The sequence below is a fragment of the Triticum dicoccoides genome, unplaced genomic scaffold, assembly GCF_002162155.2.
Source record: "Triticum dicoccoides isolate Atlit2015 ecotype Zavitan unplaced genomic scaffold, WEW_v2.0 scaffold16939, whole genome shotgun sequence".
NCBI classification, from domain to species: Eukaryota; Viridiplantae; Streptophyta; class Magnoliopsida; order Poales; family Poaceae; genus Triticum; species Triticum dicoccoides.
In genome coordinates this window covers 254,585-273,982 of record NW_021220634.1, presented here as the reverse complement: position 1 = coordinate 273,982, position 19,398 = coordinate 254,585, and the positions used below count along the sequence as shown (strand labels likewise).

Here is a 19,398-nt window from a genome sequence, read left to right as displayed (position 1 = left end):
GTCTGGTGTGCTGCCGACGATGTTGAGATCATCAACATACACAGAAATGATGCAAAATCCTGTAGAGGACTTCTTGATGAAAACACATGGGCAATCAGCACTATTGGAGTAACCTTTCTGAAGAAGGAACTCACTGAGTCGGTTGTACCACATCCGTCCCGACTGCCTTAAGCCATATAATGACTTATTCAGCTTTACACAATACATGTTGCGTTTTGCATTTTTATTCGGGACTGAGATTCCATCAGGAACCTTCATATATATGTCCAAATCTAGTGACCCGTAAAGATATGCGGTCATGATGTCCATCAACTGCATAGATAGACGATTTTGCACTGCCAAAGATATAAGATATCGGAAAGTGGTTGCACTCATCACTGGAGAATATGTTTCAGTGAAATCAATGCCGGGTTTCTGCGTGAAACCTTGTGCTACGAGCCTTGCTTTATATCTCACCACCTCATTGTTCTCATTCCGTTTCCGGAGAAAAACCCATTTGAATCCCACAGGGAAAACACTGGGAGGTGTAGGTATTGCTTCAGTGAATACCTTTCTTTTGTTAAGCGAGGCAATTTCTGCTTGGATTGCATCCTTCCATTTAGTCCAGTCGGAGCGCTTTTGGCACTCAACGATAGACCTTGGATCATGATCAGTGAGAAGGGTATCTGCAATCTTGTCAGCAAAATATATGTCGACAGTCATAGTCTTACGCTCAAATAATTCTCCAGAATCGACATAGTTGATGGAAATTTCCTGCACCCCTAATGACTCTTCGTGATTTCCCAATACGATCGAGTCTGGGTGTTCCGATGTCCCAGTCAGTTTGTGCATACTGGAACTGGGTTGTGGAGGTTGCCCTTCCACTGGGTGTATACTAACCATCAGGTGTTTGTCAACGTTGAGTTGACCTGCATTTACTGACTCCGAGGTTTTTCTCCTCGATTTCCTTTGCTGCTTGCTAGAAGCATGCTCCGGGTCAGAGGCCGTACTACTCCCCCTCTTTTTAGGAATAGGGAGTTGAGTGGTTTTTATTGGTACCTCCACTCTTTCTGGTGCATTTCTGGCCGGGTTTAAGGATTTTGTAACACCTTTCAAATCAGTAAATGAATCTGGCAGATTATTTGCAAGATGTTTCAAATTAATAATCTTCCGAACTTGAAGTTCGGTCTCATGGGTACGTGGATCAGAGGATGAAATGGCATGAGCATTCCAATCAATTTCCGGGCATTCTTTCTGGTACTTGAAATCTCCCCCTAATGCCGGAAAATGTTCCTCATTAAATATGCAATCAGCGTGACGGGCTGTGAACAGATCCCCAGTCAGGGGTTCCAGGTACTTAATAATCGACGGCGATTTGTACCCCACATAGATCCCCAACTTCCTGTGTGGGCCCATAGATGTCCGCTGTGGTGGTGAGATCGGTATGTATGCAGCACATTCGAACTTATGCAGATGGGAAATGCTTGGAGGATTTCCACGTACCAATTCCAGAGGGGAAGAACTGTGATATGCAGTTGGCCTCAATTGTATCAAGTCAGCAGCGTGTAAAACAGCGTGACCCCAACAAGAGGTTGGCAAGTTGCAATTCGTCAACAAAGGTCTTGCAATGAGTTTGATCCTCTTAATCAATGCTTCAGCCAAACCATTTTGTGTATGGACATATGGAACAGAGTGCTGAACTTCAATCCCCAAAGCCATGCAATAATCATTGAAAGCACGTGAGGAGAATTCTGCAGCATTGTCCATTCGAATTGACTAAATTCGACTTTCAGGATAATGGGCTTGCAACTTAATGACTTGCCTCATTATCTTGGCAAATGCATGGTTTCGTGTGGATAGAAGACACACATGTGACCATCGTGTAGATGCGTCAATCAGAACCATGAAATACCGGAAAGGTCCAAATAATGGCTGAATGGGACCACAAATGTCTCCTTGAATACGTTCAAGGAACTGAAGTGGTTCAGCTTGTATTTTGAGGTGTGAGGGCCTCAAAATTAGCTTTCCCGTGGCACAAGATGTGCACACAAAATCAGAAGATTGACGAAATTTTGACTCAAGAAAATTATGACCAATGGAATTGCTAGTAATTTTTCTCATCATCCCTATTCCAGGATGGCCTAGGCGATCATGCCAGGTTTGGAATGCGTTAACATTCTGAAAAATTACTTTGTATGCAACATGTTCCACCGGTTTGATGTACGTATGGTACAAACCAGACGATAGAGAAGGAATTTTCTCATGTACCTTTTTGCCATATTCGTCATCTTTAGTAAAGAGTAGATATTCCTCTTTGTTGTCTTCATGGGTTTCAATATGAAAACCATTTTTACGAATATCTCGATAACTGATCAGGGTACGTGCAGAATCGGGATACAGTAAAGCATCCTCAATTGTCACATATGTACCACTTGGGAGGGTGAATATGGCACGTCCAGTACCAACAATCACAGTATCACGTCCAGCAATAGTTAGAATATCTCCATTTGTCTTTTTCAGAGTTTGGAAATATTTCATCTCCCTCAGTATGGAGTTTGTGGCACCACTGTCCACAAGGCATAATTCCTCTTCCACGGATTGTCCCCATAGAAAACTATATAAAACAAAGAATTTTTAATAAGAAAAACTCATAGTAATATATAGAATACAATCTTTATTATATCAAATGTGCTGATACAATACAATATAAAGACAACAATAAACTTATGTTCTTATTACAATCATCACAAATGGACATAATTAAGTGGATCACTAAGGAGATTGAGGGACTAGTCGAAGTCGCCAAACACGTTGTTTGCAGTGTACTCAATCAACGTGTTCTCCATTTCAGCAGTGGCCTCAGGCAGATAAGGAACCACGGCGTGGCTCGGTCCAGGAGGAACATCGTGCGAACCACCAGCTCCTTTTGCGCTATCCGGATGAAGGTTGAAGTTGGCTTCAAACCTTTTCCCTTGAGGTGCTTTGCGTCCCTGTGATTGCTGGTACAGCATAACCAGATGCTTGGGCATTGTGCACTTTTCAGTAGAATGCGTGTGGCATCCACACTTGTTGCAAAGCTTAGATTTATCAAACCTGGGCTTTGAAGTGCCTTTTCCCTTGCCTGGGAATCTAGATCTCCTGTTCCCATTACGCTTTCGCTTATGCTCAAAATTGGTTTGTTTACCCCGAAAGGTACCATTAAACTTCTGCCTATTTGCGACATTCAGATGGACTTCAGGTAAAGGTTGTGCCCCAACTGGGCGCTGAGAGCCATTCTTAGCGAGTAGCTCATCATGCTTTTCAGCCTGAAGTAACATGTGAATGAGCTCGGAATAGACAGTGTAGTTACGAGCACGGTATTGCTGTTGGAGGATCCTATCTGAAGGGAGCATAGTAGACAAAGTTTTCTCTATCTTCTCCCCCTCAGTAGGTTCCTTCTCACAAAAGCGCAGTTTGGAACGTATCTTATGAACAGCATGATTGTACTCACCAATGGACTTGAAATCCTGAAGACGAAGATGAGTCCAATCATGAAGTGCTTCTGGCAGGACTACTGCCTTCTGTTGTTCATACCTCGTTTTGAGGGCCAGAAACAGAGTACTAGGAGATTCCTCCTGTAAATACTCAGACTTGAGATCTGGATGAATATGGTGCCTTATTATGAATAAAGCAGCATAGTTCTGCTGTTCTGTCAGCGGCGTGGCCCCATCCGGGAGAGGAGTCTCCGGGGGTTGTATTGCACGCGTTATCCCACGAGACGCAAGACTGATCTTGATGTCCATAGCCCATGTAGGGTAATTGTGGCCATTGAGGGCAAGCTCCTCAAACTCTTTGGCAGTCATCTTCGCCTACATGGGAGAACCAGAGATAATTAATTTACGGGTGGTAAATTAAAAACCATCATGGTTGTGTAATAAGAATGCAAAAATTTGATACTCAAGTGTAAACTTGAAAAATTCTCAACATCAATTGTGTGAACATAACACTTTGAAGATCACATAGATCTCACAGTAATAGGCTACATCGCCATTACCTTGTGTATGCTACAATTCAAATATAAGGAATACACGTTGGAGGTAATCGTTTGTCGAGAATGACAAAACGTAGACCTCACAGTAAGAGAGGATAGTCTGCAAATGAGTAGTAGATCACAACTCATTACCTTGTGATTCCAAATAAAATGAGGGAGAAACATTCAAAAATTTGCAAGTTTGATATGCAAGAGGAGATCTCAATCGCAAAGACATGTTCGATAAAAATGAGATGTGGTAAACACATGGAACATGTCATTCTTCCCAGATGAAATCCGGTACTTTATTTATATTATCAATCCATTACATAATATAAACACACCTACTAATAATTACACAAGTCCTAACATAGAATAAATCTAAAACAGGACTCAAATGTAAGTAGTAGTCAGCCTAAGTACTAAACAGTACTAAACATAGACTAAAATTGCACAAATACAATAATTAGTACTAATGTTAAAAAAATAGAGAGAAAAAAATGCACACTTCTGGCCGGCCCACCCGCCACAGCACTGCACAGGGGGGGAGGGGGGAACACGGGCGCCTGGGCCTGGGCCTGCCCGGCCTTTGGCCGGCCCACACGCCGCCGCACCGCACAAGACAGGGTGGAGCGGGCGGATCGGATAAGGGTCGGAGTATCCGAACCCCGCACCACCACCTCTGCTCGATCCCCACTGTCACACGGCGGCGCCGGCGGAAGGAGTGGCCGCCGCAGGCCCTCGCGATTCCGGTGATCACCGGCGTAGAAGAGTCGACGACGACGTGATCCGGGCGAGCAGTCCCTGGTGCGGTGCTGGCGAGTCCGAGGCTCGCCGGAGCCCACGAACCAGGGCGGCGGCCGGGGCGACGGTCGATGGCGGCGACGGCGCGCCTGAAGAGACGCCTGAAGCGCCATGCGGCTCGGCTGCTCGAGCCCGCAGCCGTCTCTTGCTCATGCGTGGCGATGGCGTCAGCGCCCTCCATGCCCGCTCCAAGGCGGACTACTCCAGAGGCACCGGTCGGCGCGGAGACGAAGGCGAGCGCCTCCTCCTCGTTCACGACGGCGCACATCGGTACAGGGGCGTAGCCAGGCGGGCGGAGGCTCGGGCCAGCGGCCACGGCATCAGGCGTCGGCGTTGACGGCGGGATCCATGCGGCCGGCGAAGGAGGTGGTGGAGGCGGAGACCCAGTGGGCAGGGCAGGCGCGTTAGCGGCCCCGTGCATCATGGGAGCGCTCGGGCCGGCCACCAGCCAAGGGTCGTACTGTTGGAAATATGCCCTAGAGGCAATAATAAATTAGTTATTATTATATTTCCTTGTTCATGATAATCGTTTATTATCCATGCTAGAATTGTATTGATAGGAAACTCAGATACATGTGTGGATACATAGACAACACCATGTCCCTAGTAAGCCTCTAGTTGACTAGCTCGTTGATCAATAGATGGTTACGGTTTCCTGACCATGGACATTGGATGTCGTTGATAACGGGATCACATCACTAGGAGAATGATGTGATGGACAAGACCCAATCCTAAGCCTAGCACAAGATCATGTAGTTCGTATGCTAAAGCTTTTCTAATGTCAAGTATCTTTTCCTTAGACCATGAGATTGTGCAACTCCCGGATACCGTAGGAATGCTTTGGGTGTACCAAACGTCACAACGTAACTGGGTGGCTATAAAGGTGCATTACAGGTATCTCCGAAAGTGTCTGTTGGGTTGGCACGAATCGAGACTGGGATTTGTCACTCCGTGTAAACGGAGAGGTATCTCTGGGCCCACTCGGTAGGACATCATCATAATGTGCACAATGTGACCAAGGGGTTGATCACGGGATGATGTGTTACGGAACGAGTAAAGAGACTTGCCGGTAACGAGATTGAACAAGGTATCGGGATACCGACGATCGAATCTCGGGCAAGTACAATACCGTTAGACAAAGGGAATTGTATACGGGGTCGATTGAGTCCTTGACATCGTGGTTCATCCGATGAGATCATCGTGGAACATGTGGGAGCCAACATGGGTATCCAGATCCCGCTGTTGGTTATTGACCGGAGAATGTCTCAGTCATGTCTGCTTGTCTCCCGAACCCATAGGGTCTACACACTTAAGGTTCGATGACGCTAGGGTTATAAAGGAAGTTTGTATGTGGTTACCGAATGTTGTTCGGAGTCCCGGATGAGATCCCGGACGTCATGAGGAGTTCCGGAATGGTCCGGAGGTAAAGATTTATATATAGAAAGTCCTGTTTCGGCCATCGGGACAAGTTTCGGAGTCATCGGTATTGTACCGGGGCCACCGGAAGGGTCCCGGGGGTCCACCGGGTGGGGCCACCTATCCCGGAGGGTCCCATGGGCTGAATTGGGAAGGGATCCAGCCCAAAGTGGGCTGGGGCGCCACTTCCCCCTAGGGCCCATGCGCCTAGGGTGGGGGGGAACCCTAAGGAAGAGTCCCAAGGGGGTAAGGCACCTCCTAGGTGCCTTGGGGGGGAGGGAAACCTCCCCTTGGCCGCCAGCCCTTTCCCATCTAGGGCTGCCGCCCCCCCTAGGGGTGGGAACCCTAGAGGGGGCGCACCCTCCTCCCTCTCCCCTATATATAGTGAGGCCTGGGGCTGCCCATAACACGCGATCTGATCTCTGCCTATTGGTGCAGCCCTCCCTCTCTTTCTCCTCATATCTCGCGGTGCTTGGCGAAGCCCTGCAGGATTGCCACGCTCCTCCACCACCACCACGCCGTCGTGCTGCTGCTGGATGGAGTCTTCCTCAACCTCTCCCTCTCTCCTTGCTGGATCAAGGGATGGGAGACGTCACCGGGCTGTACGTGTGTTGAACGCGGAGGTGCCGTCCGTTCGGCACTAGGATCATCGGTGATTTGAATCACGACGAGTACGACTCCATCAACCCCGTTCACTTGAACGCTTCCGCTTAGCGATCTACAAGGGTATGTAGATGCACTCTCCTTCCCCTCGTTGCTGGTTTCTCCATAGATAGATCTTGGTGACACGTAGGAAAATTTTGAATTTATGCTACGTTCCCCAACAGTGGCATCATAAGCTAGGTCTATTGCGTATATTCTATGCACGAGTAGAACACAAAGTAGTTGTGGGCGTTGATTTTGTTCTATATGCTTGCCGTTACTAGTCTTATCTTGATTCGGCGGCATCGTGGGATGAAGCGGCCCGGACCAACCTTACACGTACTCTTACGTGAGACCGGTTCCACCGACAAACATGCACTAGTTGCATAAGGTGGCTGGCGGGTGTCTGTCTCTCCCACTTTAGTCGGATCGGATTCGATGAAAAGGGTCCTTATGAAGGGTAAATAGCAATTGGCATATCACGTTGTGGTCTTTGCGTAGGTAAGAAACGTTCTTGCTAGTAACCCATAGCAGCCACGTAAAACATGCAAACAACAATTAGAGGACGTCTAACTTGTTTTTGCAGGGTATGCTTTGTGATGTGATATGGCCAAAGGATGTGATGAATGATATATGTGATGTATGAGATTGATCATGTTCTTGTAATAGGATTCACGACTTGCATGTCGATGAGTATGACAACCGGCAGGAGCCATAGGAGTTGTCTTTATTTATTGTATGACCTGCGTGTCATTGAACAACGCCATGTAATTACTTTACTTTATTGCTAACCGGTAGCCATAGTAGTAGAAGTAATAGTTGGCGAGACAACTTCATGAAGACACGATGATGGAGATCATGGTGTCATGCCGGTGACGATGATGATCATGGAGCCCCGAAGATGGAGATCAAAAGGAGCAAAATGATATTGGCCATATCATGTCACTATTTGATTGCATGTGATGTTTATCATATTTATACATCTTATTTGCTTAGAACGACGGTAGTAAATAAGATGATCCCTCATTAAAATTTCAAGAAGTGTTCTCCCCTAACTGTGCACCGTTGCTAAAGTTCGTCGCTTCTAAGCACCACGTAATGATCGAGTGTGATGGATTCTTACGTTCACATACAACGGGTGTAAGACAGTTTTACACATGCAAAACACTTAGGGTTAACTTGACGAGCCTAGCATGTGCATAGACATGGCCTCGGAACACAGAAGACCGAAAGGTCGAGCATGAGTCTTATAGAAGATACGATCAACATGAAGATGTTCACCGACGTTGACTAGTCCGTCTCACGTGATGATCGGACACGGCCTAGTTGACTCGGATCATGTAATCACTTAGATGACTAGAGGGATGTCTATCTGAGTGGGAGTTCATAAGATGAACTTAATTATCCTGAACATAGTCAAAAGGATTTTGCAAATTATGTCGTAGCTCACGCTATAGTTCTACTGTTTAGATATGTTCCTAGAGAAAATTTAGTTGAAAGTTGATAGTAGCAATTATGCGGACTAGGTCCGTAAACTGAGGGTTGTCCTCATTGCTTCATAGAAGGCTTATGTCCTTAATGCACCGCCCAGTGTGCTGAACCTCGAACGTCGTCTGTGGATGTTGCGAACATCTGACATACACATTTTGATAACTACGTGATAGTTCAGTTAAACGGCTTAGAGTTGAGGCACCGAAGACGTTTTGAAACGTCGCGGAACATATGAGATGTTTCGAGGGCTGAAATTGGGATTTCAGGCTCGTGCCCACGTCAAGAGGTATAAGACCTCCGACGATTTTCTTAGCCTGCAAGCTAAGGAGAAAAGCTCAATTGTTGAACCTTTGCTCAGATTGTCTGAGTACAACAATCACTTGAATCAAGTGGGAGTTGATCTTCCAGATAAGATAGTGATGTTTCTCCGAAGTCATTACCACCAAGCTGCTAGAGCTTCGTGATGAACTATAATATATCGGGGACATATATGATGATCCTTGAGATATTCGCGATGTTTGACACCAAAGTAGAAATCAAGAAGGAGCATCAATTGTTGATGGTTGGTGAAACCACTAGTTTCAAGAAGGGCAAGGGCAAGAAGGGATACTTCATGAAACGGCAATTCAGCTGCTGCTCTGGTGAAGAAACCCAAGGTTGAACCCAAACCCGAGACTAAGTGCTTCTGTAATAAGGGGAACAGCCACTGGAGCAGAATTACCCTAGATACTTGGTAGATGAGAAGGCTTGTAAGGTCGATAGAAGTATATTGGATATACATTGTGTTGATGTGTACTTTACTAGTACTCCTAGTAGCACCAGGGTATAAGATACCGGTTCGGTTGCTAAGTGTTAGTAACTCGAAATAAAAGAGCTACGGAATAAACGAAGACTAGCTAAAGGTGAGCTGACGATATGTGTTGGAAGTGTTTCCAAGTTTGATGTGATCAAACATCGCACGCTCCCTCTACCATCAAGATTAGTATTAAACCTGAATAATTGTCATTTGGTGTTTGCGTTGAGCATAGACATGATTGGATTATGTCTATCGCAATACGGTTATTCATTTAAGGAGAATAATGGTTACTCTATTTATTTGAATAAAACCTTCAATGGTCTTGCACCTAAAGGAATGGTTTATTGAATCTCGATCGTAGTGATACACATTTTCATGCCAAAAGATATAAGATAGTAATGATAGTACCACTTACTTGTGGCACTGCCATGTAAGTCATAATGGTATAAAACGCATGAAGAAGCTCCATGTTGATGGATCTTTGGACTCACTCGTTTTTGAAAAGTTTGAGACATGCGAACCATGTCTATTGGTGTAAAACACATGAAGAAACTCCATGCAAATGGAGCATTTGGACTCACTTGATTTTGAATCACTTGAGACATGCAAATCATACCACATGGGCAAGATGACTGAAAGCCTCGTTTTCAGTAAAATGGAACTAGAAAGCAACTTGTTGGAAGTAATACATTTTGATGTGTGCAGTCCAATGAGTGCTGAGGCATGTAGTGGATATCGTTATGTTCTTACTTCACAGATGATTTGAGTAGATGTTGATATATTTACTTGATGAATCATGAGTCTGAATTATTGAAAGGTTCAAGTAATTTCAGGGTGAAGTTGAAAGATCGTCGTGACAAGAGGATAAAAGATCTATGATATGATCATAGAGATGAATATCTGAATTACGAGTTTGGCACAGAATTAAGACATTGTGGAAATTGTTTCACAACTAATACAGCCTGGAACACCATAGTGTGATAGTGTGTCCGAACATCATAACTGCACCCTATTGGATATGATGCATACCATGATGTCTCTTATCGAATTACCACGATAGTTTATGGGTTAGGCATTAGAGACAACCACATTCACTTTAAATAGGGCACCACGTAATTCCGATGAGATGACACAGTATGAACTATGGTTTAGAGAAACCTAAGCTGTCATTTCTTAAAAGTTTGGGGCTGCGACGCTTATGTGAAAAAGTTTCAGGCTGATAAGCTCGAACCCAAAGCGGATAAATACATCTTCATAGGACACCCAAAACAGTTGGGTATACCTCCTGTCTCAGATCCGAAAGCAATGAAGGATTGTTTCTAGAATTGAGTCCTTTCTCGAGGAAAAGTTTCTCTCGAAAGAATTGAGTGGGAGGATGGTGGAGACTTGATGAGGTTATTGAACCGTCTCTTCAACTAGTGTGTGGTAGGGCACAGGAAGTTGTTCCTGTGGCACCTACACAAATTGAAGTGGAAGCTTATGATAGTGATCATGAAACTTCAGATCAAGTCACTACCAAACCTCGTGGGATGACAAGGATGCGTACTACTTCAGAGTGGTACGTAATCCTGTCTTGGAAGTCATGTTGCTAGACAACAATGAACCTACGAGCTATGGAGAAGCGATGGTGGGCCCGGATTCCGATAAATGGCTCAAGGCCATATAATCCGAGAGAGGATCCATATATGAAAACAAAGTGTAGACTTTGGAAGAACTACTTGATGGTCGTAAGGCTGTTAGGTACATATGGATTTTAAAAGGAAGACGGACAATGATGGTAAGTATCACCATTAAGAAAGCTCGACTTGTCGTCAAGATGTTTTCCGACAAGTTCAAGGAGTTGACTACGATGAGACTTTCTCACTCGTAGCGATGCTAAGAGTCTGTTGGAATTATATTAGCAGTCACTGCATTATTTATGAAATCTTGCAGATAGGATGTCAAAACATTGTTTCCTCGACGTTTTTCTTGAGGAAAGGTTGTATGTGATACAACCGGAAGGTTTTGTCAATCCTGAAAGATGCTAATAAGTATGCAAAGCTCCAGTAATCCTTCTAAGGACTGAAGTAAGCATCTCGGAGTTGGAATGTACGCTTTGATGAGATGATCAAAGATTTTGGGTTTATACAAAGTTTATGAGAAACTTGTATTTCCAAAGAAGTGAGTGGGAGCACTATAGAATTTCTGATGAGTATATGTTGTTGACATATTATGGATCAGAAATGACGTAGAATTTCTGGAAAGCATATAGGGTTATTTGGAAAGTGTTTTTCAATGGAAAGCCTGGATTAAGCTACTTGAGCATTGAGCATCAAGATCTATAAGGATAGATCAAAACGCTTAATGGAACTTTCAAATGAGCACATACCTTGACATGATCTTGAAGGTGTTCAAGATGGATCAGTCAAAGAAGGAGTTCTTGCCTGAGTTGTAAGGTATGAAGTTAAGACTTAAAGCTCGACCACGGCAGAATAGAGAGAAAGGACGAAGGTCGTCCCCTATGCTTAAGACATAGGCTCTATAGTATGCTATGCAGTGTACCGCACCTGAAGTGTGCCTTGCCATGAGTCAGTCAAGGGGTACAAGAGTGATCCAAGAATGGATCACAGGACAACGGTCAAAGTTATCCTTAGTAACTAGTGGACTAAGGAATTTTCTCGATTATGGAGGTGGTAAAAGAGTTCGTCGTAAAGGATTACGTCGATGCAAGCTTAACACCTATCCGGATAGCTCTGAGTAGAGATATCGGATACGTATAATGGAGCAACAATTTAGAATAGCTCCAAGTAGAACAGTTATTTGGAATAGCTCCAAATAGAACGTGGTAGCTACATCTAGGAGATGACATAGAGATTTGTAAAGCACACACGGATCTGAAAGGTTCAGACCCGTTGACTATAACCTCTCTCACAAGCATAACATGATCAAACCCAGAACTCATCGAGTGTTAATCACATGGTAAATGTGGACTAGATTATTGACTCTAGTAAACTCTTTGGGTGTTAGTCACATGAGGATGTGACCTTGAGTGTTAATCACATATCGATGTGAACTAGATTATTGACTCTAGTGCAAGTGGGAGACTGTTGGAAATATGCCCTAGAGGCAATAATAAATTAGTTATTATTATATTTCCTTGTTCATGATAATCATTTATTAGCCATGCTAGAATTGTATCAATAGGAAACTCAGATACATGTGTGGATACATAGACAACACCATGTCCCTAGTAAGCCTCTAGTTGACTAGCTCGTTGATCAATAGATGGTTACGGTTTCCTGACCATGGACATTGGATGTCGTTGATAACGGGATCACATCATTAGGAGAATGATGTGATGGACAAGACCCAATCCTAAGCCTAGCACAAGATCATGTAGTTCGTATGCTAAAACTTTTCTAATGTCAAGTATCTTTTCCTTAGACCATGAGATTGTGCAACTCCCGGATACCGTAGGAATGCTTTGGGTGTACCAAACATCACAACGTAACTGGGTGGCTATAAAGGTGCATTACAGGTATCTCCGAAAGTGTCTGTTGGGTTGGCACGAATCGAGACTGGGATTTGTCACTCCGTGTAAACGGAGAGGTATCTCTGGGCCCACTCGGTAGGACATCATCATAATGTGCACAATGTGACCAAGGGGTTGATCACGGGATGATGTGTTACGGAACGAGTAAAGAGACTTGCCGGTAACGAGATTGAACAAGGTATCGGGATACCGACGATCGAATCTCGGACAAGTACAATACCGTTAGACAAAGGGAATTGTATACGGGATCGATTGAGTCCTTGACATCGTGGTTCATCCGATGAGATCATCGTGGAACATGTGGGAGCCAACATGGGTATCCAGATCCCGCTGTTGGTTATTGACCGGAGAACGTCTCGGTCATGTCTGCTTGTCTCCCGAACCCGTAGGGTCTACACACTTAAGGTTCGATGACGCTAGGGTTATAAAGAAAGTTTGTATGTGGTTACCGAATGTTGTTCGGAGTCCCGGATGAGATCCCGGACGTCACGAGGAGTTCCGGAATGGTCCGGAGGTAAAGATTTATATATAGGAAGTCCTGTTTCGGCCATCGGGACAAGTTTCGGAGTCATCGGTATTGTACCGGGACCACCGGAAGGGTCCCGGGGGTCCACCGGGTGGGGCCACCTATCCCGGAGGGTCCCATGGGCTGAATTGGGAAGGGATCCAGCCCAAAGTGGGCTGGGGCGCCACTTCCCCCTAGGGCCCATGCGCCTAGGGTGGGGGGGAACCCTAAGGAAGAGTCCCAAGGGGGTAAGGCACCTCCTAGGTGCCTTGGGAGGGAGGGAAACCTCCCCTTGGCCGCCACCCCTTTCTCATCTAGGGCTGCCGCCCCCCTTAGGGGTGGGAACCCTAGAGGGGGCGCACCCTCCTCCCTCTCACCTATATATAGTGAGGCCTAGGGCTGCCCATAACACGCGATCTGATCTCTGCCTATTGGTGCAGCCCTCCCTCTCTTTCTCCTCATATCTCGCGGTGCTTGGCGAAACCCTGAAGGATTGCCACGCTCCTCCACCACCACCACGCCGTCGTGCTGCTGCTGGATGGAGTCTTCCTCAACCTCTCCCTCTCTCCTTGCTGGATCAAGGCATGGGAGACGTCATCGGGTTGTACGTGTGTTGAACGCGGAGGTGCCGTCCGTTCGGCACTAGGATCATCGGTGATTTGAATCACGACGAGTACGACTCCATCAACCCCGTTCACTTGAACGCTTCCGCTTAGCGATCTACAAGGGTATGTAGATGCACTCTCCTTCCCCTCGTTGCTGGTTTCTCCATAGATAGATCTTGGTGACACGTAGGAAAATTTTGAATTTATGCTACGTTCCCCAACACGTACCCCATGGGCGCCTGGCCACGGGCGCGGGGAGCACCGCAGTGTGCGCGTCCAGGAGCACGGGGACCGTGTCCAGGGGCGTGGTGAGCACCGCGACGGGCGCATCCAGCGGCGCGGTGGCTGCCAGGGGCGGCACGTCCAGCGGCGCTGCGGCCGAACCGTCGGATGGCTTGCATCCGGCGACGGAAACGGCGGTGGCCACCAACTCCATGGCGGCGAAGGGCAATGAGGCGGTAGCGGCGACCGTCCTCGCGGATCAGACGGAGGAAGGAGACGAGGCATGTCATCTCACCGGCGGCGAGTGCTTCCTCTCTTCTCCTTTCTCTGTTGCCTTTTCGCTCTCGCTGGCTGTTCTACGTGCGTGATAACGTGTTTTGAATCAGAATGATTGAATCCTTTGAACGATGGTTACATGTCCCCTTTTATATCTCCCGAAGAGACACGACGATCCCTCGAGGAGGCGTCGGTTCCAGGAGATCGAAGGAGGCGTCGGTTGCGGGACAAACCGCAACGACGGTTTGGGCAAGGGGAGATTTTCCCCTAATTACAGAATTATTTTTAACAAGGAGTACGAGGGCTCACTGGTTCGGCGGTGGTGTGAGACTGCCGTCGCCGCAGAATAGCAGGGGACATGGGTGAGTAGAGGGATGCCCTGGCCAGCGGTGAAAGTAGTAGGGGGCGGTGAAGCCTACGCGGTAGCACAGCCGGCCACAGGAGGCGGGAGCAGGCGCTTGTTTACTTCACATTATTTTCTCATTTCCAATTTACCAAATAATCCCTCCGTACCAAAATTCTTGTCTTGGATTCGTCTAGATACGAATGTATCTAATACTAAAACATGATTTGATACATCCGTATTTAGACAAATTTAAGACATCCGTATTTAGACAAATTTAAGACAAGAATTTGGGACAGAGGCAGTATATTTGTTTTACTTACTACTACTGGTATCTAAACTAGAGTTAACATTACAACCAATGTTTGTTTTACTTACTACTACTGGTATCTAAACTAGAGTTAACATTGCAACCAATGTTACAAGTAGCACGCATCGTGTAGAAAATAACTGTAGGGGCCTGCCTACAGTTTTCAATTCAGAAAAAGAAAGCAAGGTCGCCCTTGAGATCTTGATGAGAATCCTGGATCTTGTCCTCCCTTCTTCGCTGGGAATGAGCTTGATTTATATGAAATTAATGAGACCTTTCTACCAGACGACTACCGCAAGACACATCCAGATTATGCCCAGGAAGAACGACAAAATTTCATCAACTATGTCATCTTCTTTCTCAGATCGAACTTATGGTTCATTTTATCCACATCCACTGATGATGCACCACGAAGCAACTACACATCCACTGATGACTCGGAGGGACTCTTTTACAGCTCGAGGACCAGAGATGAGGCATAACTCCTGCTAAAACCACACTTGACATTGTAATCCAGCAACCTATACTCTAAGAGCCAACTGATCCTGCCATGAGATCTTCCTCTTCCCAGCACGCGCCGCCGCAGGGTTCCGGGCATCCCAGAACGTCGGCATTTTCGAGTCACTAGGACCGGCGACAACATTGCCCTCTAACAGGTACCTGTTCACCTTGTCCACCCTAACAGTCTCCTGGTAACCATGAAATTCTTCCGTCTCCTCGGAGGAACTCTGAAAGAGCAAAATCCATTCAGATGAACTCAGATGGCATATCTAAACAGCAATGGCACTAGCAAGCTAAGATTTCCAAAACCATTACCAGCTCACAAGCCTCGTTGAGGTCGATAACCGGAGACGCCCGTGGAACCAGATGCTGCCTTTGCTGCTGTGCGGGCAGATGAACTTTGCTTGAACTCCCGACAGCCTGAACAGGCCCGTGGTGATCAACCCACACGGCGGTCCGGGAAGTAGGCGTCATTGCCGGGTTCTTCAGTCTATAAACAGCAGTCTGAGATGGATTTTCGGACATTGATTTGTACCTTCTTCGCAAAAACCTGCGACATCATAGGGTTCACATGAGAAAATGATGTTCATCATAGGAGCGCATTGAATGTCAATCACAAAATATAACGAAGAGTTAAGCATTTGGTGTCTACTTGACTTCAGCCGAAAGCCTTTGCTTCTTCAGCTTCTCCAAATGCAATCTGTTCTTCTTTGCTGCAGTTTCCTGAAGAAGCCAACAAAAGCAAATCATCAGGCACCAACGGCCGGAGTGTTGTTGGCTCATGATAACCCAATGGATTATCACAAATCAAATAAGACAATTTGCTGAAAATCCGTTCAGGCCAAGTAATGCACGATCCTTTGCTAAAAGGATCATGAATGGAGTGGACTAGTACGCCTCAATCAAATCTTGAACATATGCACTGATGAGGCGAAAAGATCAAACTTGGAACCTAGAATTTAACCCCGAAAGATTTGAGTTTCCCCTAAAAACAACAGATCCAGAAGAAATAGCCCGGAAAAAAAAGGAAGAATAGCAACTGGGAAAAGGGAAAACAGTAAATAACACCACAAAGATCAGATCAAACACAAGGTGAACAAGAAAACAAGATTGAGATGGAACACAAGAAAACCCCCAAACCTGAGATCAGATCGGGGATCACAGAAACAGGAAACGAAGGCGGAGCACCCACCTTGAGGAGCTCCTTGTAGTCCTGGAGGAGGCTCTGGTACCTCTGGCTCGCCCTGAACGCCTCGCCCCCGTCGCCGCGGACTGGCCGGGGCGCGCGAGGCAGCGGCCGAGGCGGCGGCGCCGCCGCCGCCGCCGGCTGGGCCAGGACCACCTTGTGAGCCCTCTTCATCGCCGCCTCACCTCACCGCGGTCGGGAACAAGAAGAAGCCCGGCGGATCGTGGAGGGACGGAGGAGAAAGCGAGAGGGGACGGGACCGAGGGAGGGAGGGAGGGGGGGAGGAAGGAGATAATACTAATAAAGGTTGGAAGGGGAAGCAGGGGAGGTGTGGGTGGAAGTTTCTTGCGCCTGCTCCGCCCGCCCTCTCTCTCTCTCTTCCCGCGCCGTGTGAAGGGGAGGGAGGGAGCGGAGGGGACTGCTCTGACCCATGAGTGAGATGGTGGTGCCGAAAACCCAAAAAGGCCCATGGTGAGTGAGGATGGATGAGAACAGGGAGGGGAGGGAGGGAAGGCGAGGAGGCCAGCGCGCACGCAATGAACACCAACAAGGCAACAACTCTTTTCTCTCTCCCGTTGTTTCTCTCTCTAGGCAGACTCGGCTCGGCTCTAGTGGGCGGTGGTAGAGGGGGAGGTGGTGGGTGGTAATGGCATATGGAGTGGACGGAAGTGGTGGGGCGCTGTCTCTCCTTTCCCTCGCTCGCTTGCCGCCCGGCCTCCACGAGGAGCGAACCAGTCGGTCGTCTCTCGTGTCATTGGTGGCGAGGAGGCTACTAGAGCGAGCGACTGGGCTGGGGGAGGGAGACAAAGAAAAGGGCGTGAGTGTGACTATGCAGACCGGACCCGTGCCTCCCCTTGCCGTGTTTCTCCCTCTAGAAATGTCATGACCGTCCATCCAGCCAGCCCTGGGAAAAAGCAGGTATTGGGGGGTGTGGGTGGACATCAGGACATGGACGCCGGCTTGTCTCTCTCCTCCCTCCACCTCTCCAATTCTCCATGGATGGCTGGGATCCCTTCTTTATTTCCCGGCAGCCTGTCCTCTAGAGAGAGAAAGCCGCGACCCACAAATTGTGGGTGGGTGTGCGTGATGGTGGTTGCGAGATGGCTGCTGCTGCCGCACGCATTGATATAGGATGATGGGTGCGTGGGGCTCGGTGGGTGGGCAATGGCGTTTGACATTGCAGCTCTGCAAATTAAATATTGCTGCTGCTGCTAGGCTGGGGAATGACGGAACTGTCCTCAAATCCGAATCTTGCCGAATCAGACGCTGAAAAACAGCCAATTCACATTCTAGGCTGCCCAAGGTCGCAAAATACTACTCCCCCGTTTCAAAATAGATGACTCAACTTTATACTAACTGGGAGTACCTCCGTCCAGAATTATTGATCTCTTTAGTATTTTTTGCAATTTTGACCATGAATTTAATTAATAAAATGTTAATGCATTTCACAAAAAATAGTATCGTTTGAAAACTATGTTCAAATACGAATTCAAGGATATAATTTTTTATAACATGCATTAATATTTTGTCAGTTAAATATATGATCAAATTTTGACAGAAAATACGAAGAGGTCAATAAACCAGGACGGAGGTAGTAATAATTGTGCTAACAACCTCTTTGTTGCATAGGATGTTAAAGCAAAGGGGCGTTTTGGCAAGAGAAGCATATGCTTCTGCTTTTTAAAATGTGTTTTAAATGTATTTTGAAATGTCACAAAATTCTAAAAAAATGTTCCACGGGTACATCTTGACATTCTACATGCTCACAAAGTCGTATCGTGGAAAACCGATAACTTTTGTGTAGCGTGTGAAAAAAGGCAAAATTCGGAGTTAAAAAAGGTTTTTCATGAGACATTCTTTTGTCTTTTTACACAAGCCACAAAAATGTTGGTTTTTCGTGAAACTTATCGTGTGCATATAGAATATCGAGAATTTTTTCAATTTTTTGACTTTTTGACTTTTTTCGATGACAGGAGCATATTCTTTCATGTGCCAAAGTGAATTTTCAGTTAGGGGCAAATCTGTCCCCCTAAACATATGCTGGCGCGACCGGACGCTCCCGCGGACAGCATCGAGCGGCTCCTCATTTTTCCTCGCGGACAACCACACTCTCTATATGTCAATGCTCATATTCATGCAAATCCATGCACCTCTATCATGTAGAACAAATTCACCATCAATTCGACAATTCAATGACAATTTAACAATTCATTACATGTCAAAATAAAAATATACGAGTTCATACATAGATATGTGATACACAAATGAATCAAACACCTCCATTGTTGCACTCGTTGATAATCTTCTTCATGTTGATCACCCACTTCTTGCTTTCCTCATCCAAAAGGCTAGTGTCCTCCACATAATCCTTGACTCTTCCGTTTGTCTCACAAGTCTCAACTTCTCCCTCTCGAGCTCAATTCCTTGCAATGTCGTGATACGTCCATTTTGCATCATGTTGTTCTATTGTTATTTACATTGTTTTAAAGTTATATATTGGGGGGTGTTTCTCCCTGTAGAAATGGCATGACCGTCCATTCATCCAGCCCTTCCCTAGGAAAAAGCAGGTATTGGGGGTGTGGGTGGACATTAGGACATGGACGCCGGATTGTCTCTCTCCTCCCTCCACCTCTCCAATTCTCCATGGATGGCTGGGATCCCTTCTTTATTTCCCGGCAGCCTGTCCTCTAGAGAGAGAAAGCCGCGACCCACAAATTGTGGGTGGGTGTGCGTGATGGTGGTTGCGAGATGGCTGCTGCTGCTGCCGCACGCATTGATATA

At 46.4% G+C, this 19,398-nt stretch overlaps 1 protein-coding gene across 1 annotated transcript; it reads right to left on the bottom strand.

The window, feature by feature from the left end:
• Window positions 1–15,150: 15,150 nt before the first annotated feature.
• LOC119344449 lies at window positions 15,151–17,713 on the bottom strand. The gene is made up of 4 exons (XM_037614875.1): window positions 16,624–17,713; window positions 16,084–16,154; window positions 15,747–15,981; window positions 15,151–15,658 (listed from the first exon to the last, which is right to left on the bottom strand). The coding sequence occupies exons 1-4, from the start codon at window positions 16,789–16,791 to the stop codon at window positions 15,452–15,454; spliced, it is 681 nt and encodes a 226-aa protein (XP_037470772.1). The 5' UTR covers window positions 16,792–17,713; the 3' UTR covers window positions 15,151–15,451.
• Between the last annotated feature and the right edge of the window lie 1,685 nt (window positions 17,714–19,398).

Coding starts and splice junctions, on each gene's coding strand:
- LOC119344449 (XM_037614875.1), bottom strand. CDS start 16,791: ATGAAGAGGGCTCACAAGGTGGTCCTGGCCCAGCCGGCGGCGGCGGCG. Junction 15,982..16,083: donor AGGCTTTCGGCTGAAGTCAA/GTAGACACCAAA, acceptor ATGATGTCGCAG/GTTTTTGCGAAGAAGGTACA. Junction 15,659..15,746: donor TCAACGAGGCTTGTGAGCTG/GTAATGGTTTTG, acceptor TTGCTCTTTCAG/AGTTCCTCCGAGGAGACGGA.